The 25,896-nt window shown below is 39.5% G+C and overlaps 1 protein-coding gene across 1 annotated transcript in view; it reads right to left on the bottom strand.

Annotated features, from left to right (window-relative positions):
• Positions 1–2,914: 2,914 nt before the first annotated feature.
• The window catches only part of LOC128693472 (juvenile hormone esterase-like), a 119,271-nt gene continuing 96,289 nt past the window's right edge, over positions 2,915–25,896 (bottom strand). The window contains exons 10-12 of the mRNA XM_070097318.1: positions 25,746–25,881; positions 6,864–6,978; positions 2,915–3,326 (exon numbers count right to left, since the gene is read on the bottom strand). Of these exons, the coding sequence (XP_069953419.1) occupies positions 3,219–3,326; positions 6,864–6,978; positions 25,746–25,881 (359 nt within the window). The 3' untranslated portion in view covers positions 2,915–3,218. The remainder of the gene's footprint in view (positions 3,327–6,863; positions 6,979–25,745; positions 25,882–25,896) is intronic.

Below are 25,896 nucleotides of genomic sequence, written 5' to 3'. Positions count from 1 at the left end.
CGAATTCTGCAGAAGGAATAAAAAAAAATGTCTAAGATACACTTGCAAGAGAAAGGACAACTCAATTTAAAGGACTATTGGCCAAAATAAAAAAATTTACATTGAAATATACAAGTAAAAATATTACTGGAGACTGAATTAAATGCAAAATGAGCTGTCTTTACTCTTGCTAATAAAGAAATTAATTAATTAAATTTTAAATCAATGTAAAAGTATAAAATAAAATTATTAAATTGTTAACTGGGAAATTTAAGTATTTTCTAAGAATGCATAGACAAAATTAAAATATAATTCATAAAAATATCAATAAAAGAAAATAATTCACTGCAGAACAAGTGCAACAAAATAAAGTGTAGAAATAATCACTGCAGTAATAAAGTGTCACTGGGAAAACTCAGGTTAAATAATGAAATTAAAATATGAAGAAAAAAAAACTGATTGAACACTTTAACTCTTAATTGTAAATTAGACAAAACAATTTACTCAAACAGAGTAAGGAAAACACTTTACGTTAAAAGTAATTGAAATTGCATCAAGAGTGAATTTGTTCAAAGAAATATAAAAATATGAATAAAATAAAACAAAGGAACAAAACGGGTAAATTAACACTTACAGTGGCAGGGCACACAATATTATGAGTATATTCTTACAACAAAATCTTGCTGTGACTGATACGACAAAAATTTGCTGGCAAAAATAATGGTACACAGTCTGCGAAAAAATTAGAGGAATGAGACACTGCTGGCATACGAAAAAAGACACACATAGAAATAAATGGATAATTTAGTATACTGGGGTGAATATCACTGCATGAAATACAATGACAATTACTGGAGAATACAACGCGGAAAGAATACAATAAAAAAATGAATCACTTCACACAGAGTGACTGACTGGTACACTACACAATAATACTTACTAGAGACAGGAGTAGCATAAAGAAAAAAAACACAGATAAAAAAAATATAAGATAAGTGAAAACACTGAAAAATATTATAAAAATAATGAGTCAAAGAAATACTGCGTTTACACTGAAAACACAAGGTTTAGAGTACACAAGCAATTTACTATAAATGTCTCACACACGCAAATGTCTTTAAATGCAAGAAAAATGTCTCTAAACAGAAAATTATCACTGAAGTCTGTAGTAGTCGGGTGATTACTGGTGATGAGGGTAGGTTATAGGTTGTCCTGCGCGGTGACTGACACCTCCTATACTCACTGTTGTCGGAAGAAATGCGCTCACTCGGTGAACTCCCATAATTGGATTTTATCGGTGGCACTCACCTACAATCTCTCGACCAATTATGTGAGCCAAAGCAGTAGTAGGACCCGGTACAAGGGTGCAAACAACCACAGGTAGATGAGGTGGGTGTCTGGTGGTGGGTGGATAGTGTGTGGAGGGAGAGAGTATGGTGGGTGAGACTCTCGCTGGGGCACTGCCGCGCACCCCACTCTACCCACGAAGGTGGCTTGATAAGCCACTCTATGCCACAGGAATGGTGAAAACCACTCTTAGCATCCAACAGGGAGCACAAAGCGATATAGACAATACTTCAGAGGAACTTGGCTTACTTCTTACTGCGTGGCTTACTTCTCTCTCTCAGCTGGGTTAGAAGCTGGGTTGGCTGACTGGCTTACCCCACGAGAATGGCTGGCTGGGAGACGTGTAACGATGCACAAAGCACGGAGGAGCAGTTGGATGACAGGAGACAGGCTGGATGATAGGCTGACTGGCGTTCACTTCCACAGTCTGGCTTACTGACTGGCTTAATTGCAAAATCCGGGTCAACCCCTCGGAGATTGAAGCAATCAGCACACGAACTAAGCCAGGAAGCTTGAAACGGCTGCAACAGGCTCGCAGGCTGGAGGTGGTGCGTGAGGGTAGTGCTGGTGGGTGACGGTTCACCTTTGACCCTGCCGCTACTCACAAACAGCCTTCTAACGTCTTGAATTACCCTTAAAAACGTAAATCCACGCTCCACACCGCTGTCACCATTTATCATGTGGGAGTTGGACACGTGGATTAGGTAAGAAATACTCACGTAGGCTGGTAGTACATATAATTACAGATAATGTGGGTTGTGCCCTTACAGCCGTACCTATCTCACTCGCTCCTCTCGTAACACTGACTGACTGGCCGCCCGTACCCATATGTGAGAGGGTCTTTGAATAATGCAAGGTCAGCTCAATATGAATAGACAGTGACTCAGGCAGAGACGGTTGGTCGTGAGTCAACTGGCACAGTGGTTACTGGTAACTGGTTACTACTACTGAGATGTGTGTGTGTGTGCAAAACAACCACTGTGAAATAATAGTGAAATTCCAAGCGCTTCCGTGACTACTCACATTATCAAGGAACAATAAAAGTAATGCATGAAAGGAACGCATATAAAGGGCCTAGACCCTTGTGCGTAGTTACGAAAAGTGCTTGGAATTTCACTAGTTTTTCACAGTGGTTATTTTGCATATTCTGAAATCACCTGTTTACTGTGATCTTATTGCATATATATATATATATATATATATATATATATATATATATATATATATATATATATATATATATATATATATATATATATATATATATATATATATTGTACTCACAGAACAAGTGGCATTGATCAAAAAAAACACTGCACTAGCCAAGGAGTCGAACCCATGCTGTTTTGGCCCGCCTCATGGTGAGAGAAAACGCATGACGCTTTAGATCACTAGACCACACTGGTCTAGTGATCTAAAGCGTCATGCGCTTTCTCTCACGATTAGGCGGGCCAAAACAGCATGGGTTCGACTCCTTGGTTAGTGCTGTGAAGTTATACATATATGTATTAGATATGTATTATGGTATATATCAAAAGCACTGGTCAGTAGACAAGTAAATATCACAAGGATAAATTAAAACAAGACGTAGAAGGGATGTGTATATTTCGGTACTAATCAAGGATTCTTCACCACAGACAACAAATAATGTTCACTGCCTCGTATAGGAACATGCCTTGATGCCGGTGGCCTCTATATCCACGGAAGTGGACCTAACTTCTTACCTGGATCAAATTTGGTTTTATCTAAGTCACCTTTCGGTGTATGCTCCACATGCGTTTAGCGCTTATAAAAAATAATAATATAATAATAGATAATTATTATTAATAATAATACCCCTCCAAATAAACATTTTAGGTGTTAAGTTTCAGCTTAGATGATTTTGTCACTTGCTACAGTTCCTCTCTTGTCTCTTTCTCCTCCATTTCGGGTGTGACTTCTCTCTCTGGGTACAGTATGAGGTTCTCCTTAGTGGGAAGTGACGTCCAGAATTTCATCATCTGTGAGAGGGAGAACAAACACTATAACTGAGTAGTAGAAGAGGTATAATATGTTAGTGCTCAACTTGTGTAATATTATTACACTAGCAAAGATGTAGTTGCTGGGGTCGACTCTCAACTTGTGTTTTTCATTTTAACTGACCAAAACTCATCCTGTACTCTCCCAGAGCACTCTCATGACCATACTAGTTAGTGTTCACCCACTGTTATCATTGTGGGTCCTGTTCTATATGTTCACACATGCGCTTCAACCGTTTTTCTTTTCCAGTTTATTCCACTTTTTGACCATTCTAAGGCACAACCCTTAGAATGGTCAAAAAGTGGAATGAACTGAAAGAGAAAACGACTGATGCTCATGTGTAGTCTGAGTGGCTAGTTTATTGTGCACTCCATGTTCATTATGTCAGAAGTAACGCAAAAACAAAAAAATGATTACAATAGTCACAATGGGTCTTTATCAGTCCTCACCTGGCATAATTACATCACGAAAAAAATTATTACAGGAATTTATATATATTACAATTTCTTCATAAAGCTAATGAACACGCTACAATATGAAGTTATTTTCTGAAAAAAAAAAAAAAACATTTAAGCATCTTATTACCATTGAAACATTAGCCATTATTAGGCTGAGGAAATATTACCTGACAACCATGTTTCAAATACCTCTTTAACTTCCATCTATGTCTTCTTGAACCTGTTTTCCAGAAATCTGAATAAGTTTTTCCCTCCCCTCTACCAAGTCTTCTACAGTTTTTCTATAATCTAGTGTTATCTCTGCTACTTGTCACATTATTCTTTCCACAATATTTAGTTTGTGGACCAGATGTGGACTCTGTGCTGGCGCTGCATACTCTGTGATGGTGTAATGTCTTGCATGGCTAAGGAAAACAAAGAGACCCCCACGGTCTATGTCAAAGTTATCTGCTTTGAAGAACTAACTATAATCCAGAGAGTGACTCGCGAAGTTGTAATAACACGAGTGCAAACAAACCACGGAATGGGTGGGATTTGAACCCATGGTAAATGAATCTTAAAACTCCAGGCCAGTGCGTAAGTCACTCGACCTGGAGTTTTAGGACTCACTTGCCATGGGTTCAAATCCCACCTGTACTGTGGCTTATAGTCTAGTGACCTCCAAGTCTGTCTACATAACTGAAATTTTGATTACAGAGCAGAAGGCTCTCTTCCCATTCTTCACTCCCTGGCCACACCTGCTGGCTTATCAAATTGGTCGAATAAAGATCATGACATGTAGGAAAAATGCATAGATATTAATAAGAGAGATGAGACCACAGTTGTCACATACTTATTATAGCCACTAATTCTAACAGCACTGCTTCTGCTTCAACCAGAACTATGTCCTGTTTGGTCCATGGTTAACCTGAGGTAGTTCCTGAACTAAGGTCAGGGATTCATCGGCCACACAAAGCCTCTGCAGAGTTCCTAGAATGTGATATAAACAGGGCAAGTCTCGAGCCAGTTATCAAGGATTACTGGTTCACTGCTAACAGCTTTACCAGATAGTTTATATCAGTAATCTGCAGCTACAGTATCTCTTCATGTAACTTATTACTTAATATTATTATTATAATCAAGAGGTAAGCGATAAACCCGGAGGATTATACAGCGCCAGGGGGGGATGTGGAAGGCATTCAGGCTTAATTCGGGGAACTGGAGCACAGATCCAATTCCCTAAATCAAGAGCCCCTCACCAACATCAAGGAACCTTCCTTGAGAGGTACTTAATGATAATGAAGTTTTGCTCTCTTTTTCTACAACCTCTGTATACCTTAGTCTCTTTTGTAATTTAGGAACCGAAACTAGAGAGCATATGAGGTCTGGTAATTTATATTTTAAATTACTGTGTATGCAACCGACCGTTCTGTTGGCTTGCTGTTCTCACAGACATTATTTAGTATACGTAAGTTCATTTCATATGATTGCTTCATAGTTCTTCTCTTCGGCTAGTTTGTTTATAAACATTTGAATATTGTGAAAACTATTGTGTTATGGACCTGAAGATCTCAACTTTTAACATCTAGCTCCTCGGACATGTTTCTGCTCGGTATCACTCAGTGTTTCCTGTTGGTGAGCCAGTCATACCAGGCATGACGTTTGTCTTGTTTATTATACCTGGGGTATACCTGTAGAGTGTTTCAAGGGTCAACACCCCCGCGGCCCGGTCCATGACCAGGCCTCACGGTGGATCAGGGCCTGATCAACCTGGCTGTTACTGCCTGCCATTATTTTACCCAGCATTCTTTAATGTAGTGCCTAATCGAAGACTTTCTTGAAATCTAGTTTGGGCTTTTTTCTCCCAGCTTTTGTAATTATAACTGAAAAATTCGGTTAAATTTAAGGTATCATCTTTTGTTACGAAAACCATATTTAGTTCCAGTTATTATAATATCTTCCAGAAATTTCACAATCTTCTCCCTACTAATTTTACATTTGTTTTACACAATATTTATAATAAGCTGGTGGAATGATTCAGAGCTCACGTCCTATTTCTTCCCTTTTCGAATATTGGGAAAACACTGCCATATTTCAGTTTTTGACACCTTGCCATCGTCTAATCTTTCTATGAATAATACTATTTATAAGAACACAATTTGGATCTACAGTTTTTGTTATATTTCTGTTACACAGCTCTTTCACTTATTTGATTTGTTAATATTAAGCTTTCTCTAGTTATTTTAAGTTGCCGAGCTTGGTGGGAAAAGCTCTCGCTTCACACGGTCAGTGTCCGGGTTCGATTCCCGGCGAAGGGGTGGAAACATCGGACGTGTTTCCTTACACTGGTTGTCTATGTTCACGCATCATTAAAATGGGTACCTGGGTGTTAGTCGACTGGTGTGGGTCGCATCCTGGGACAAAACTGACCTAATTTGCCCGAAATGCTCTGCATAACAAGGGGCTTTCTATATAGTAGTATGTCACTGATGACAGCTACGACTGTATAACTTGTACATGTACTTGTAGTAAAGATATTATTATTATTATTATTATTATTATCATATAGCATATATTGTTGATTCCCTTAAAACAGGTTTTGCAGCCTGAGAATGTTAGTGTTGTGTTCGTCTGTAAATACAGAACTGAAAACTTGTGTCGAATATTGAAGAAATAATTTCGTTGCTTCTTACTCTTCCATTATCGCTAGTTAATGATCTTACCGTTGTTTTTTACCTTTTTTTCAACCCAGATATATATGAAAAATCAATGACTTCGAAGTTACCTTTAATGTCCTATTCAATTCGCCTCCCAAATTCCTGTTAACTGCTATGTATCTTTTTTCTTATGCAGTTAGTTTGATCTTCTAAATTACCAGTCGTGGTTTTGTCCTGTGATCTTAACTAGTTGTTCTGCCATCTAATCTGGATAATTTTTATTAATGTCTTTCTTTCCTTTGTCTGCAAAACTCACTTGGTGGGCGTGGGAAGCTCACCTGTTAGCATGGGTTACTGGTTTGGTGGGCGTGGGAAGCTCACCTGTTGGCGTGGGTTACTGGTTTGGTGGGCGTGAAAAACTCACCTCAGAGTGCGAGTCCGGAACCATTGAGGGCTTAGAGTTGAGGTTCAGGTGGTAAGGGGCGGATGGTGTGGTAGGTGACCAGGTGAAACCCAGAGAGTCGTCAGGTGTAGGAGACCTGCAACACATAAATATCTTAAACTACTTCTTAGTGTAAGTTACCTGGAGGAATATACACACTGCTTAGTAAACATAACGACAGTTACACACCTCTTGGTAAATATACCCAAGAAAATAAACTTCTTGGGGATTATACCCCCGAGATTTGTTTGCCCTGATAATTATACATTGATCGTCATATATCGTGTACAAAAACCATGGTGTTTTTATTTATTCATCGTTTGTAAAACTATTTTCTTCTGTGGGTATCAGTCATACTTCTGGCTCAGTGGCAAGAAACTCCACATCTTGTCGGTATCACCATACCATTTCCTCAAGAAACTCCTTACCTGTGTTGACTCTCATTCAACAAACTTTTATTTAGATTCAAAAAACAGGTTTGAATTTTAACATTTATTTTGTGGAGTAACTTAGAATAACCCAATATAGTACATGGTAAAATGTTTGGTTAATGTTCTCTGAATCTGACCCAAAATAAATGTATGTATTATGAAACTATAAATGTTACGAAGTTTACTTTCCTTCACATGTCTAATGTAGAGGATGTTGGGAAGACGAATGTGTCTTATGTCTGCAGCCATTACTGTATGGTACGGATGGCAGCCATCGTGGCTCCACTTGGAATATACGGTGTATGTATGTATGTATGTATGTATGCATATATATATATATATATATATATATATATATATATATATATATATATATATATATATATATATATAAATATATATATATATATATCTAGGTAGTAGGTTGGTAGACAGCAACTGCCCAGGGAGGTACTACCGTCCTGCCAAGTAAGTGTAAAACGGAAACCTGAAATTGCTTTACATGATGGTAGGATTCCTGGTGTCTTTTTACTGTCTCATAAACATGCAAGATTTCAGGTACGTCTTGCTACTTCTAATTACACTTAGGTCACGCCACACATGCATGTACAAACATGTATATACACACCCCTTTGGGTTTTCTTCTATTTTCTTTCTAGTTCTTGTTCTTGTTTATTTCCTCTTATCTCCATGGGGAAGTGGAAAAGAATTCTTCCTCCGTAAGCCATGAGTGTTGTAAGAGGCGACTAAAATGCTAAAATGGCTAGTATATATATATATATATATATATATATATATATATATATATATATATATATATATATATATATATATATATATATATATATATATATATATATGTCGTGCCGAATTGGTAAAACTGGTCAATTAGCAAGAACTCATTTAAAATTAAGTCCTTTCTAAAAGTTTCTCTCATACGTTTAAAGATATATTTTTTTCATTAATGTTAAAGTAAAAATTTTTAATTTTGCTCCAAAAGTAACTTAGAAAACTTTCCTAACCTTGTTATAACAAGAACAATTTATTTTAGCCTAACCGAACTAAATATATTTTAGATTTGTTTACAATAATTTAATACTAAACAAACACAGTGAAATATATTTTTTTCGTTAGGCTCAGAAAGATTTTGGCGAAATTATTGCATACACAAATTTTCGTTTGTCCTATATGGCAAGATGAGCGTTGCTATTTAAGCCAAGATCGCAAGTTCTGCCTATTCGCACGACATATATATATATATATATATATATATATATATATATATATATATATATACATATATGTATATATATATATATATGTGTGTGTGTGTGTGTGTGTGTGTGTGTGTGTGTGTGTGTGTGTGTGTGTGTGTGTGTGTGTGTGTGTCGTGCCGAATAGACAGAACTTGCGATCTTGGCTTAAATAGCAACGCTCATCTTGCCATATAGGACAAGTGAAAATTTGTGTATGCAATAATTTCGCCAAAATCATTTTGAACCTAACGAAAAAAATATATTTCACTGTGTTTGTTTTGTATTAAATTACTGTAAACAAATCTAAAATAATATTAGTCGGGTTAGGCTAAAATAAATTGTTCTTGTTATAATAAGGTTAGGTAAGTTTTCTAAGTTCCTTTTGGTGCAAAATTAAATTTTTTTACATCAATATTAATGAAAAAAATATATTTTTATACGTATAAGAGAAAATTTTAGAAAGGACTTAATTTTAAATGAGTTCTTGCTAATTGACCAGTTTTACATATTCGGCACGACATATATATTATATAATATATATATATATATATATTATATATATATATATATATATATATATATATATATATATATATATATATATATTTATTATCACACCGGCCGATTCCAACCAAGGCAGGGTGGCCCGAAAAAGAAAAACTTTCACCATCATTCACTCCATCACTGTCTTGCCAGAAGGGTGCTTTACACTACAGTTTTTAAACTGCAACATTAACACCCCTCCTTCAGAGTGCAGGCACTGTACTTCCCATCTCCAGGACTCAAGTCCGGCCTGCCGGTTTCCCTGAATCCCTTCATAAATGTTACTTTGCTCACACTCCAACAGCACGTCAAGTATTAAAAACCATTTGTCTCCATTCACTCCTATCAAACACGCTCACGCATGCCTGCTGGAAGTCCAAGCCCCTCGCACACAAAACCTCCTTTACCCCCTCCCTCCAACCCTTCCTAGGCCGACCCCTACCCCGCCTTCCTTCCACTACAGACTGATACACTCTTGAAGTCATTCTGTTTCGCTCCATTCTCTCTACATGTCCGAACCACCTCAACAACCCTTCCTCAGCCCTCTGGACAACAGTTTTGGTAATCCCGCACCTCCTCCTAACTTCCAAACTACGAATTCTCTGCATTATATTCACACCACACATTGCCCTCAGACATGACATCTCCACTGCCTCCAGCCTTCTCCTCGCTGCAACATTCATCACCCACGCTTCACACCCATATAAGAGCGTTGGTAAACCTATACTCTCATACATTCCCCTCTTTGCCTCCAAGGACAAAGTTCTTTGTCTCCACAGACTCCTAAGTGCACCACTCACTCTTTTTCCCTCATCAATTCTATGATTCACCTCATCTTTCATAGACCCATCCGCTGACACGTCCACTCCCAAATATCTGAATACGTTCACCTCCTCCATACTCTCTCCCTCCAATCTGATATTCAATCTTTCATCACCTAATCTTTTTGTTATCCTCATAACCTTACTCTTTCCTGTATTCACCTTTAATTTTCTTCTTTTGCACACCCTACCAAATTCATCCACCAATCTCTGCAACTTCTCTTCAGAATCTCCCAAGAGCACAGTGTCATCAGCAAAGAGCAGCTGTGACAACTCCCACTTTGTGTGTGATTCTTTATCTTTTAACTCCACGCCTCTTGCCAAGACCCTCGCATTTACTTCTCTTACAACCCCATCTATAAATATATTAAACAACCACGGTGACATCACACATCCTTGTCTAAGGCCTACTTTTACTGGGAAAAAAATTTCCCTCTTTCCTACATACTCTAACTTGAGCCTCACTATCCTCGTAAAAACTCTTCACTGCTTTCAGTAACCTACCTCCTACACCATACACTTGCAACATCTGCCACATTGCCCCCCTATCCACCCTGTCATACGCCTTTTCCAAATCCATAAATGCCACAAAGACCTCTTTAGCCTTATCTAAATACTGTTCACTTATATGTTTCACTGTAAACACCTGGTCCACACACCCCCTACCTTTCCTAAAGCCTCCTTGTTCATCTGCTATCCTATTCTCCGTCTTACTCTTAATTCTTTCAATTATAACTCTACCATACACTTTACCAGGTACACTCAACAGACTTATCCCCCTATAATTTTTGCACTCTCTTTTATCCCCTTTGCCTTTATACAAAGGAACTATGCATGCTCTCTGCCAATCCCTAGGTACCTTACCCTCTTCCATACATTTATTAAATAATTGCACCAACCACTCCAAAACTATATCCCCACCTGCTTTTAACATTTCTATCTTTATCCCATCAATCCCGGCTGCCTTACCCCCTTTCATTTTACCTACTGCCTCACGAACTTCCCCCACACTCACAACTGGCTCTTCCTCACTCCTACAAGATGTTATTCCTCCTTGTCCTATACACGAAATCAACATTTAACAATTCCTCAAAATATTCCCTCCATCTTCCCAATACCTCTAACTCTCCATTTAATAACTCTCCTCTCCTATTTTTAACTGACAAATCCATTTGTTCTCTAGGCTTTCTTAACTTGTTAATCTCACTCCAAAACTTTTTCTTATTTTCAACAAAATTTGTTGATAACATCTCACCCACTCTCTCATTTGCTCTCTTTTTACATTGCTTCACCACTCTCTTAACTTCTCTCTTTTTCTCCATATACTCTTCCCTCCTTGCATCACTTCTACTTTGTAAAAACTTCTCATATGCTAACTTTTTCTCCCTTACTACTCTCTTTACATCATCATTCCACCAATCGCTCCTCTTCCCTCCTGCACCCACTTTCCTGTAACCACAAACTTCTGCTGAACACTCTAACACTACATTTTTAAACCTACCCCATACCTCTTCGACCCCATTGCCTATGCTCTCATTAGCCCATCTATCCTCCAATAGCTGTTTATATCTTACCCTAACTGCCTCCTCTTTTAGTTTATAAACCTTCACCTCTCTCTTCCCTGATGCTTCTATTCTCCTTGTATCCCATCTACCTTTTACTCTCAGTGTAGCTACAACTAGAAAGTGATCTGATATATCTGTGGCCCCTCTATAAACATGTACATCCTGAAGTCTACTCAACAGTCTTTTATCTACCAATACATAATCCAACAAACTACTGTCATTTCGCCCTACATCATATCGTGTATACTTATTTATCCTCTTTTTCTTAAAATATGTATTACCTATAACTAAACCCCTTTCTATACAAAGTTCAATCAAAGGGCTCCCATTATCATTTACACCTGGCACCCCAAACTTACCTACCACACCCTCTCTAAAAGTTTCTCCTACTTTAGCATTCAAGTCCCCTACCACAATTACTCTCTCACTTGGTTCAAAGGCTCCTATACATTCACTTAACATCTCCCAAAATCTCTCTCTCTCCTCTGCATTCCTCTCTTCTCCAGGTGCATACACGCTTATTATGACCCACTTCTCGCATCCAACCTTTACTTTAATCCACATAATTCTTGAATTTACACATTCATATTCTCTTTTCTCCTTCCATAACTGATCATTAACATTACTGCTACCCCTTCCTTTGCTCTAACTCTCTCAGATACTCCAGATTTAATCCCATTTATTTCCCCCCACTGAAACTCTCCTACCCCCTTCAGCTTTGTTTCGCTTAGGGCCAGGACATCCAACTTCTTTTCATTCATAACATCAGCAATCATCTGTTTCTTGTCATCCGCACTACATCCACGCACATTTAAGCAACCCAGTTTTATAAAGTTTTTCTTCTTCTCTTTTTTAGTAATTGTATACAGGAGAAGGGGTTACTAGCCCATTGCTCCCGGCATTTTAGTCGCCTCATATGACACGCATGGCTTACGGAGGAAAGATTCTTTTCCACTTCCCCATGGACAATAGAAGAAATAAAAAAGAACAAGAGCTATTTAGAAAAAGGAGAAAAACCTAGATGTATGTATATATATATATGCATGTGCGTGTCTGTGAAGTGTGACCAAAGTGTAAGTAGGAGTAGCAAGATATCCCTGTTATCTTAGCGTGTTTATGAGACAGAAAAAGAAACCAGCAATCCTACCATCATGCAAAACAGTTACAGGTTTTTGTTTCACAGTCATCTGGCAGGACGGTAGTACTTCCCTGGGTGGTTGCTGTCTACCAACCTACTACTATATATATATATATATATATATATATATATATATATATATATATATATATATATATATATATGTATGTATATATATACCAAACTGCAGCCAGCCGGGATTAGATCATGTGACACATTTTCCCGCCTCAAGAGACGAAACAGCATTTACATCGCCTTAACCACTTAACCAGCGATCCTTCAAAGATCTAGCACTCGACGGAGCTAGGTGTTGCTCATGATCTGAGGATATTCGTGGTAGTGGTAAGCTCAAGGATAATTTCAACCATCTCCAGTTTGAATACCAGTCTACACAAGCAGTTCATAGAGTAATGAAACCAATAAATATTTACCAAACTGCAGCCCCCTTAATTACGAATGTCCTCAGATCAGGAACAACACCTAGCTCTGCTCGGTGCATGGTCTTTGAAGGATCGCTGGTTAAGTGGTTAGGGCGACGTATGTCCTCGGATCACGATAAAACACATAGCTCTGCTGGGTACGTAATTCTTGTAGGATTTGGTAATATACACCTTATAGTCTGGTCAGGCGAAGGGTGAGGTGAGAACCTGGGATGTGTGGCCTGTGCTCCTGTATGGGTGATGAGGTGAGGACCTGGGTCATGTGGCCTGTTCTCCTGCATGGGTGATAAGGTCACAAGCGTGAAGGAAATGTAGGATCATTTGGACGAGGAATTTTACAAGTGTAAGTGCACCTTGGATGAGCTCTCAGCAAGTTGTGCCAAGCTGTGACTCGCTAACTACAATGCAACTTGTTCTCTCGTTCATTGCGACTCAATGAAACATTTTCCTTACCAAGAAGTAAATTTGGAGACCGTCTTTTCATAAGCCACGTTAAGAAGCAAACAAGTTGAATTGTGAGGGAAAAGTTCAATAGATAGGAGTAGCGAGGGAGTGTATAGTAACAATAGTTTCGTTGCCGGCTACTTGTTAAGGTTGGGTAAGTCCCGCTCCCGCTATTCCCCCCCCCCCTTTTTCCCCCTCCCCGAAAGTGATAGTTTGATTGCCGGCTGCTTGTTAAGGTAGGGTCAGTCTAGCTCCCGCTATCCCTTCCCCTCTTTCTTCCCCCCCCTCCCGAAAGGTGACGTGTGGGGCTCCGGTCCAAACAGTACTCACTAGACTCACAGCTCCCAGCACTACTGTAAGTACATGCCTGCCTTGTATTCTAGTGGATTTATTGGTTGAAAGCTTCACTTTTGACCAATAATAAACTTAGTCCTTTCAGTCTTGCTCTAAGTTGACTGTTGTAATAATCACCACATCTTTTGGGTATTGTACTTATCATGGTGAGTGATTTCTTAAGCAGTGGGTAACCTGTCTATCTTTCCAGCTTGGATGACAGAGAGGGTCACCTGCCAATCAACGAGTAGAATTGAAGGAGATGTACTAACGTTCTGAGACGTCCCAAATTTTTGATCCACTTACCTGTTTGTGTATGTAAGTAGCAGTATATAACCCCTCATCATTGCAGTGGAAAAAAAACCTGCTTTCCTGTCATCTGGATGGATTACTGACGGCTAGAAAATCTGTGAAGAACGAGCCGGTGGGTTGTCATCAACACCTGCGACCCCCCCCCCATCATCGGCAACGGCTACGATTTCAACAAGCAGTGTCACCAACACCAGACACCCAAGTTTTATATTAGCATTGAATTCAGTTATCATTTATATTTTTCATTTTCTTTAATGTAGGATTAATATTTCATATTTAAGTGTTTTATATTTTATATTTTCTATATAATAAAGTGTTTATGTTTGTCTGTTATTGTTTCTTTTTCTATTCATTAATTTTCCTGAGGAGGAGCCAGCCTTGGTAATACTGTCTGAAGTTGTTACAGGGCTGAGTAAGCCTTCACAAGTGGCGACCTTGCCAGGATCAATTCTACAGAATCAAGATTCAATTCCATCTCGAATCTACCATTGGAACATTAACGCTGCATACCACAGACGGTTATCACCAGCCATGAGTAATCATTCTCTATGGTAGGACTACAGTACAGGTATTTAAAAGATTTGGTGATTGTTATAGTCTCAATTTATTGTAAGTCAAGTCAGGCAGGATATAATATTTAATTCTGCCACCTTTCTGTTCGAGCTTGAAACACTTTGGAGGATTAGACTCTAGGGACCCGAGATTTTCCAGTGACAATTTGTTTCATTGAGCTCTTTATTTTATCAAGGGAACTGTCGTAGGACACTCTTGATTTGTTGGTGAGAAGATTGGATGGTCAAGTGACCCCAATCTACTTACTGTTTGCTCGGAGCCGGCACAGAACCCTTCGTTTTCATTAGTACATATTGTTTAATTGAAGCAGGGATCGAGCCCTCTGGTTTATTTACCGCTTGAGCGGAGCAGGAATTGAACCTTCTGTTTTCTTTGAGACCCGTTTCATTTTTCCCCTGATAGTTTAAGTTATTCTTGCAAGTATGGAGGAATACCAGTTTTGGATGAATGCTGGAAGTAAGTTAGGAATTACAGGGAAAATTTTAGAATTTTTCATTAGTGCTAAGATCCAGGAAAGAATTGAAAGAGAGAGAATTGAGAGAGAAGAGAGACAGAAAGGGAAAGACAGGAGAAGAAGAAGAGAGAGAGAATTAAAAGAGAAAGCAAAGAAAGATAGTTAGAAAGAGAGCGAGAAGACAAAAAAGAGCGTGATAGACTTGATCGTGAGGAAAGAGCTAGAGAACGTGAGGAACAAGCTAAAATACGTGAGGAACAAGCTAAGATACGTGAGGAACAATTTAAATTAAGAGAACTTGAGGAAAGAGCAAAGGATAGAGAACATGAGTTAATAGAGAGAGAAAAGGATCGCGAGCTCGAAAAATCTCGCCTTGAATTAGAGAATAAAAAGTTAACTTTTACACAACAACAATTAGAGGAAGGAGTAATTGAACATCATGCAGCTAGTGCACATATTCCAACACCTAATTTACCTCCCTTCACAGAGGGGGACGACATAACTTAATACATTATCAGGTTCGAAAATACTGCTACCCTCTGTGAATGGCCTGCTGACACCTGGGCTACCAGGTTAGGAATGTTATTTTCTGGTACCGCTTTGAATATCTATGCAACTTTGTCGCAGGATATCATATGTAATTATAATCTACTGAAGAAGGTAATCCTTAAAGCATATCAAAAAACCACTAATTCTTACAGGAAAGATTTCAGGTATGCCACCTTACAGTCTGGCCAGAACTTTCAGCAGTTGCAGGTAACACTCTTTCGTTTGTTCGACTTTTGGATAGAGAATTCAGGAATTGATCACAGTTATGAATCTCTTAGAGACTTCATGGTTGCTGACCAGTTCCTGACAGCTCTTCCCCACCATATAAGAACATTCATTAGAGAACGTAACCTGATTAAAGCTGAGGAAGTTGCTGAGGCTGCTGACCTGTATGCTGAGGCTCACAATTCCTATGAAGATCTAAAGGGATCGAACCCTAAGGGCAAGGGTTCATCAGACCTTAAGAAATCAAAGCCTCTAGTGGAAAGCAAAGTGACTTCTTTTATTCCTGTTTGTCATTTGTGTGGTGTTAAGGGACATAAACGTCCAGATTGTCCTTCAAAGAAGGTCCAAAAAGTTGGAAGATGTTTTAAAGACTGTAATGACCAAGCACCCTTCTGTTCAGGAACAGTTAATGGACTTATTGTATCTACCATTTTACAAGACACTGGATGCACATGTATAGTCATTTCTGATAAGCTGTTCCCTAATCTTAAAGAAACTCATTCCTCTGCTACACTTTCAGACTACTTGGGCCGTACAGACATTAGGTCTAAATGGTTCACAGGTTGGTCTGAAGCCGTACTAGCTCCCATCACTTCTTGCTCCGTACTAATAGGTAATGTAAAAGGTGCCATTCTTCCTTCTGAGGTTGACCTTTCATCACCAAAGGTGAACATAAGCTTTTCAGATCCTCTTCCTGTAGAGTCAGAGAAGCCCCTCGAAAGTTCAGATGAGACAATGTCTCGTGAGATTCATGTGGGATTAAAAACCAGTGATGCTACTCTCGAAAGCGAGGTAGTAGGATCACCGGTTCACTTGTTAGATGAAAGTGAAGATATCGCCTCCGATACCATAAATGTCTTGACTAGGGCTCAGACCAAAGTCCAGGCTTCTACTACTCTCCATCCTTTGATTTTCCTTGACTTTAAGCCTTTAGATATATCGAAGGACTCCTTTGTCAATTTACAACGTAATTGCCCTTCTCTTCAGAATTGTCATAATGCCGCTAAACAAAATCAAGTTATCCAAAGGAAAAACTTTTCATATAAATTTGAATATATAAAAGGTATCTTGTACAAGTCAGTATTCAAATTAAATTCAGATGAGATAGACTATTCCATCTTAGTTATTCCAAGTCAATGCAGAGAGACTGTTCTTAAAATGGCTCATGACCTGCCAGTGGTTGGACATTTCTCGCATCGTAAAACCTTAAATAAAATTAGGGAAACCTATTTTTGGCCAAAAATGTCCTCAGATGTCACTACCTATTGTAGATCGTGTAAAGTTTGCCAACTGTCATCCTCCCAAGGTACCCGGCAAGTACCTATGGTCAAAATGCTTATCTTTACGGCACCCTTTGAAAGAGTAGCTATTGACATCGTTCGTCCTTTATCTCCACTTTCATCTGGGGTACATAGATATATATTAACATTAGTTGATTATGCTTCGAGTTTCCCTGAAGCGGTACCCTTAAAGACCATAACTACTACAGAGGTGACTGAAGCCCTTTTGTTCATCTTCTCCAGAGTGGGCATCCGTAGAGAAATTTTGTCTGACCATGGGACACAATTCACATCTGATTTAATGCAACATCTATACCAACTTCTGGGAGTGAAGCCTCTCTTCACCACACCCTATCATCCCAGCTGTAATGGGAGGATTGAGTGCCAGCATTTGATTCTCAAGTCCGTTTTAAGGAAACTTTGCTCCCTTAAACCTAAGGAGTGGCATCGTTACCTACCCTGTGCTTTGTTTGCCATGAGGGAAGTTCCCAGTGACTCCCTGGGGTTTTCACCTTTTGAACTTCTCTATGGTAGACAGGCCAGAGGCCCATTGTCCATCCTTCATGACTTATGGACTAATGAGGAGGTAAATGCTGAGGTTCAGTCTTCTTACCAGTTTCTCCTTGACCTTAGTTCCAAACTTGAGGAGACCTCTGACATAGTTTCGAAAAACTTACACTTGTCAATGGACCAGTACAAAACCTATTTTGATTCCAAAAGTCAGAGGAGAAATTTTAAAGTAGGGGATGAAGTCCTGGTACTTTTGCCTATCAAGTCAAATAAATTATTAGTAGCATGGAAAGGTCCATATAAAGTATTAAAAATTTGTGGGAAAGTTGACTACCTCATAGAAATCGAGGGGAAACCTAAGCTTTATCATATCAACATCCTTAAGAAATATTACCGAAGAAATTCAGTTAACTGCCTTAATAACTTTGACTTAGTTTTTCCACACGAACTTGATAAAACAACTGAAGAATGTAAGGTGTGCGTAATTGACACCTCTAACTTAGACTATGATGAAGAACTACATGACTTGGTGACTCTTGACCACTCGGGCGCAACCAGCATTAATATTAATGAATCTTTGGATGACCGTAAGAGACATGAACTACTTCAATGTGTGAGTAACTTTTCAGATGTCTTTACTGATATTCCAGGTGTTACCTCCACGGTAGTCCATAAGATTGACTTAGTGACAGACAATGCTATCAAACGAAAATTATACCCAGTTCCAGTTCACCTTAGGGATGCATTTGACCGAGAGGTAGACAAATTATTAAAACTAAAGATCATTGAACCTTCAGTATCTTCATATTGTTCACCAGTAGTCATGGTTAAGAAGGAGGATAATTCATATAGACTTGCTGAACATTAAAATGGTATAAAATACCGACAGGTTGTTAGGTAAGACACATATGCAACAGTTAGGTATCTTTATTATGAAACGTTTCGCCTACACAGTAGGCTTCTTCAGTCAAGTACAGAAAAGTTGATAGAAGCAGAAGATACTTGAAGACGATGTAATCAGTCCATCACCCTTAAAGTTTTGAGGTGGTCAGTCCCTCAGTCTGGAGAAGAGCATTGTTCCATAGTATGAAACAATATGGAGATGAAGTGACCGAATGGAGCTTTTTATAGCGCCAAGAGGTGAGACGTAGGCCACTAGGAGAGGTAAGAACTCAGATGTTGAAAGGTCAGGTCCCTCTCAAATCCAGCCGCTCTCACTAGTGGAAGTTGTCGAAGTTGATTGCAGGTCTGTACCAAGATACCCTTGTGTTGCAGTGTCTGACAGATTGAACAATAAAATGGTATAAAATACCGACAGGTTGTTAGGTAAGACACATATGCAACAGTTAGGTATCTTTATTATGAAACGTTTCGCCTACACAGTAGACTTCTTCAGTCAAGTACAGAAAAGTTGATAGAAGCAGAAGATACTTGAAGACGATGTAATCAGTCCATCACCCTTAAAGTTTTGAGGTGGTCAATCCCTCAGTCTGGAGAAGAGCGTTGTTCCATAGTATGAAACAATATGGAGATGAAGTGACCGAATGGAGCTTTTTATAGCGCCAAGAGGTGAGACGTAGGCCACTAAGAGAGGTAAGAACTCAGATGTTGAAAGGTCAGGTCCCTCTCAAATCCAGCCGCTCTCACTAGTGGAAGTTGTCGAAGTTGATTGCAGGTCTGTACCAAGATACCCTTGTGTTGCAGTGTCTGACAGATTGAACATTAAAATGGATTTGAGAGGGACCTGACCTTTCAACATCTGAGTTCTTACCTCTCCTAGTGGCCTACGTCTCACCTCTTGGCGCTATAAAAAGCTCCATTCGGTCACTTCATCTCCATATTGTTTCATACTATGGAACAATGCTCTTCTCCAGACTGAGGGACTGACCACTTCAAAACTTTAAGGGTGATGGACTGATTACATCGTCTTCAAGTATCTTCTGCTTCTATCAACTTTTCTGTACTTGACTGAAGAAGCCTACTGTGTAGGCGAAACGTTTCATAATAAAGATACCTAACTGTTGCATATGTGTCTTACCTAACAACCTGTCGGTATTTTATACCATTTTAATGTTCAATCTGTCAGACACTGCAACACAAGGGTATCTTGGTACAGACCTGCAATCAACTTCGACAACTTCCACTAGTGAGAGCGGCTGGATTTGAGAGGGACCTGACCTTTCAACATCTGAGTTCTTACCTCTCCTAGTGGCCTACGTCTCACCTCTTGGCGCTATAAAAAGCTCCATGCGGTCACTTCATCTCCATATTGTTTCATACTATGGAACAATGCTCTTCTCCAGACTGAGGGACTGACCACCTCAAAACTTTAAGGGTGATGGACTGATTACATCGTCTTCAAGTATCTTCTGCTTCTATCAACTTTTCTGTACTTGACTGAAGAAGCCTACTGTGTAGGCGAAACGTTTCATAATAAAGATACCTAACTGTTGCATATGTGTCTTACCTAACAACCTGTCGGTATTTTATACCATTTTAATGTTCAATCTGTCAGACACTGCAACACAAGGGTATCTTGGTACAGACCTGCAATCAACTTCGACAACTTCCACTAGTGAGAGCGGCTGGATTTGAGAGGGACCTGACCTTTCAACATCTGAGTTCTTACCTCTCCTAGTGGCCTACGTCTCACCTCTTGGCGCTATAAAAAGCTCCATTCGGTCACTTCATCTCCATATTGTTTCATACTATGGAACAATGCTCTTCTCCAGACTGAGGGACTGACCACCTCAAAACTTTAAGGGTGATGGACTGATTACATCGTCTTCAAGTATCTTCTGCTTCTATCAACTTTTCTGTACTTGACTGAAGAAGCCTACTATGTAGGCGAAACGTTTCATAATAAAGATACCTAACTGTTGCATATGTGTCTTACCTAACAACCTGTCGGTATTTTATACCATTTTAATGTTCAATCTGTCAGACACTGCAACACAAGGGTATCTTGGTACAGACCTGCAATCAACTTCGACAACTTCCACTAGTGAGAGCGGCTGGATTTGAGAGGGACCTGACCTTTCAACATCTGAGTTCTTACCTCTCCTAGTGGCCTACGTCTCACCTCTTGGCGCTATAAAAAGCTCCATTCGGTCACTTCATCTCCATATTGTTTCATACTATGGAACAATGCTCTTCTCCAGACTGAGGGACTGACCACCTCAAAACTTTAAGGGTGATGGACTGATTACATCGTCTTCAAGTATCTTCTGCTTCTATCAACTTTTCTGTACTTGACTGAAGAAGCCTACTGTGTAGGCGAAACGTTTCATAATAAAGATACCTAACTGTTGCATATGTGTCTTACCTAACAACCTGTCGGTATTTTATACCATTTTAATGTTCAATCTGTCAGACACTGCAACACAAGGGTATCTTGGTACAGACCTGCAATCAACTTCGACAACTTCCACTAGTGAGAGCGGCTGGATTTGAGAGGGACCTGACCTTTCAACATCTGAGTTCTTACCTCTCCTAGTGGCCTACGTCTCACCTCTTGGCGCTATAAAAAGCTCCATTCGGTCACTTCATCTCCATATTGTTTCATACTATGGAACAATGCTCTTCTCCAGACTGAGGGACTGACCACCTCAAAACTTTAAGGGTGATGGACTGATTACATCGTCTTCAAGTATCTTCTGCTTCTATCAACTTTTCTGTACTTGACTGAAGAAGCCTACTGTGTAGGCGAAACGTTTCATAATAAAGATACCTAACTGTTGCATATATGTCTTACCTAACAACCTGTCGGTATTTTATACCATTTTAATGCTCAATCTGTCAGACACTGCAACACAAGGGTATCTTGGTACAGACCTGCAATCAACTTCGACAACTTCCACTAGTGAGAGCGGCTGGATTTGAGTTCTTACCTCTCCTAGTGGCCTACGTCTCACCTCTTGGCGCTATAAAAAGCTCCATTCGGTCACTTCATCTCCATATTGTTTCATACTATGGAACAATGCTCTTCTCCAGACTGAGGGACTGACCATCTCAAAACTTTAAGGGTGATGGACTGATTACATCGTCTTCAAGTATCTTCTGCTTCTATCAACTTTTCTGTACTTGACTGAAGAAGCCTACTGTGTAGGCGAAACGTTTCATAATAAAGATACCTAACTGTTGCATATGTGTCTTACCTAATAGACTTGCTATTGACTTCAGAGGCCTTAATGCTATAACTCGGTGGGATGCTGAGCCTATGCCCTTAATAGATAGCGATCTACACAAATTTTATGACTCTTCCTTCTTTTCAGAGATTGATATTGCGCAGGCATATCATCAAGTAATGTTAGATCCTTCTTCTAAGCAATATAGATCCTTCTTCTAGGCAGTACATCGTTTTTCCTACACACCAAGGACTGATGCAATATAGAACTATGCCCTTCTGTTTGGTAACTGCTTGTGCTACCTATGTTAGACTGATGAGGTCTTGGGTAATATGCCAAATGTTTCAGTTTATTTTGATAACATTTACGTAATGACATCCACGTGGGGCAAACATATCCAAACATTAACATCAGTTTTGCGTAGTTTACGCTCACATGGCCTCACTGCCAAGCCAAAGAAATACTTCCTTGGGTATAACAAGATTAGATATCTTGGACTGATACTTTCTAATAACTCTCTGCAGCCTCTCCCCAGTAAGATCAAAGCTTTATTAGAATTTAAATTCCCCAAAACCAAGAAGCTCATGCGTAGCTTTCTTGGTTCTGTAAATTTTTATGCACGGTTTATCCCGAACCTTACTGATCTTACAGGCATCTTATCCGACTTCCTTAAAAAGTCTGTGAAGGAACCTCTTGAAATTTCCGACGTAGCTCGGGAAAAGTTTAATGAGATTAAAAATATCTTCTCGAAAGACCCTATACTTAAGATTCCAGATATTAATAAAACATTTTGTTTGAGAACTGATGCTTCCAATACTGGCTTAGGTGCAGTGCTACTACAATACCATGATGGTACTCCCTTCCCTGTATGCTTCCTAAGCCAGAAACTCCTTCCTGCAGAAACGAGATACTCCACCATAGAAAAGGAATGTTTGGCCCTTGTGTGGGATATCTCTAAACTTAAATTTTATTTGCTGGGAAAAGAATTCATTTCAGAAACGGACCACAAACCTTTGATATACCTAGAAACTTTTAAGGGAACCAACAGTCGCCTCTTGAGGTGGACATTGGCACTCCAGGCTTTTAAGTTCCATATTGTGTATATCAATGGTTTATCCAGTTATTTCTCTGACTGGTTAAGTCATGACAGTCAGTAGAAGATTTGTTGCCTTACGCGACTTCCACATGTTAGAACTTTTTCCTCGCCTATTCTTCTTATACTCCTTGACTATAAGTCTTGGTATGGGGGAGTGTGAGGGAAAAGTTCAATAGATAGGAGTAGCGAGGGAGTGTATAGTAACAATAGTTTCATTGCCAGCTACTTCTTAAGGTAGGGTAAGTCCCGCTCCTGCTATTCCCCCCCCCCCTTTTTCCCCCTACCAGAAAGTGATAATTTGATTGCTGGCTGCTTGTTAAGGTAGGGTCAGTCTAGCTCCCGCTATCCCTTCCCCTCCTTCTTCCCCCCCCCCCGAAAGGTGACGTGTGGGGCTCTGCTCCAAACAGTAATCACTAGACTCATAGCTCCCAGCACTACTGTAAGTACATGCCTGCCTTGCATTCTAGTGGATTTATTGGTTGAAAGCTTCACTTTTGACCAATAATAAACTTAGTCCTTTCAGTCTTGCTCTAAGTTGACTGTTGTAATAATCACCACATCTTTTAGGTATTGTACTTATCATGGAGAGTGATTTCTTAAGCAGTGGGTAACCTGTCTATCTTTCCAGCTTGGATGACAGAGAGGGTCACCTGCCAATCAACGAGTAGAATTGAATGAGATGGACTAACGTTCTGAGACGTCCCAAATTTTTGATCCACTTACCTGTTTGTGTATGCAAGTAGCAGGATATAACCCCTCATCATTGCAGTGGAAAAAAACCTGCTTTCCTGTCATCTGGACGGATTATTGACGGCTAGAAAATCTGTGAAGAATGAGCCGGTGGGTTGTCATCAACACCTGCGACCCCCCCCATCATCGGCAACGGCTACGATTTCAACAAGCAGTGTCACCAACACCAGACACCCAAGTTTTATAATAGCGTTGAATTCAGTTATCATTTATATTTTTCATTTTTCATTTTCTTTAATGTATGATTAATATTTCATATTTAAGTGTTTTATATTTTATATTTTCTATATAATAAAGTGTTTATGTTTGTCTGTTATTTCTTTTTCTATTCATTAATTTTCCTGAGGAGGAGCCAGCCTTGGTAATACTGTCTGAAGTTGTTACAGGGCTGAGTAAGCCTTCACATGAATCAACCAGTACCTTGGCTATGTCTGCTCTACAGCGCCATTCACGTGGATGAAGGCGGTCTCCATGCACTCTTCTTTCTGTTCTCTTGATGCAGTAGGAACTTGTTTCTATCCCTGCCATAACGTGTGCCCTCTTACCCCACATTACTGGTGCTGTGCGTTCTACATGCATAATTTATGCTAGTAGTTCTCTTGAGATCACTATGTCTCTCCTACATAAAAATTAGAACTGAAATTCTGTGAAGGGAAGAAGACCTATGGTCTCAAAACACCATTCTTTGACCATAAATAAGCACATACAACACAACTGTAAGGTATATAGGAATACGGACGCGTATATTCCGGGACAAAGCCCATCTCATAATACATGACCCACGATGTAGATAAACAGTTCAGGGAATCAACAAGTTGATAAATTAGACACATGTGCAACACTTGGGTATCTTTATTGTGAAACTTTTCGCCACACAGTCGCTTCAGCTTAAGGGACTGATTACCTCAATCTTCTTATGATCTTCACTATTCTTCTTTGTACTGGACTGATGAAGCCACTGTGTGGCGAAATGTTTCCACAATAAAGACACCCAAGTGTTGCACACGTGTCTAATTTATCATCAAGACCTATGACATTATGAGAGCAAAACTAACTTACACTCACAAAATTTCTCTCCTAGAATTTCTTAGTAACTTGCCGCACGTGACCTTACCTATGTTGATCCCAGGTCACCTAACACAGGTCTACATCTTATTTTACCTTACAAGAGAAGTTTATATATTTTCGTGTAACTGGATAAAGCTTCCCTTGACAGACACTGACTTACCCAGTGACAGACAATTACAGACACTGTGACTTACCCAGTGAGAGACTATTACAGACACTGTGACTTCCCCAGTAACAGACTATTACAGACACTGTGACTTCCCCAGTGACAGACTATTACAGACACTGTGACTTACTCAGTGACAGACTATTACAGACACTGTGACTTACCCAGTGACAGACTATTACAGACACTGTGACTTCCCCAGTGACAGACTATTACAGACACTGTGACTTACTCAGTGACAGACTATTACAGACACTGTGACTTACCCAGTAACAGACTATTACAGACACTGTGACTTACCCAGTAACAGACTATTACAGACACTGTGACTTCCCCAGTGACAGACTATTACAGACACTGTGACTTACTCAGTGACAGACTATTACAGACACTGTGACTTACCCAGTAACAGACTATTACAGACACTGTGACTTCCCCAGTGACAGACTATTACAGACACTGTGACTTACTCAGTGACAGACTATTACAGACACTGTGACTTACCCAGTGACAGATAATTACAGACACTGTGACTTACCCAGTGAGAGACTATTACAGACACTGTGACTTACCCAGTAACAGACTATTACAGACACTGTGACTTACTCAGTGACAGACTATTACAGACACTGTGATTTACCCAGTAACAGACTATTACAGACAATGTGATTTACCCAGTGACAGATTATTACAGACACCGTGACTTACCCAGTGACAGACTATTACAATGTGATTTACCCAGTGGCAGCGAAGTTAAACCAAGACTATTACAATGTGATTTACCCAGTGGCAGCGAAGTTAAACCAAAGTTGGGTGAACAGGTCACGCACGCGCAGGTCGTCTGAGTTGGAGAAATTGAAGGCAGCCCATACTCCGCCACCGCTGAACAAGTAGAGCAAGTCCTCACCGTGACTCACCCCTGACACAGAGAAGA

The sequence above is a fragment of the Cherax quadricarinatus genome, chromosome 57, assembly GCF_038502225.1.
Source record: "Cherax quadricarinatus isolate ZL_2023a chromosome 57, ASM3850222v1, whole genome shotgun sequence".
Classification (NCBI taxonomy): Eukaryota; Metazoa; Arthropoda; class Malacostraca; order Decapoda; family Parastacidae; genus Cherax; species Cherax quadricarinatus.
The sequence above is the reverse complement of the archived record's forward strand: the minus strand, read 5'-3'. Positions and strand labels throughout refer to the sequence as shown.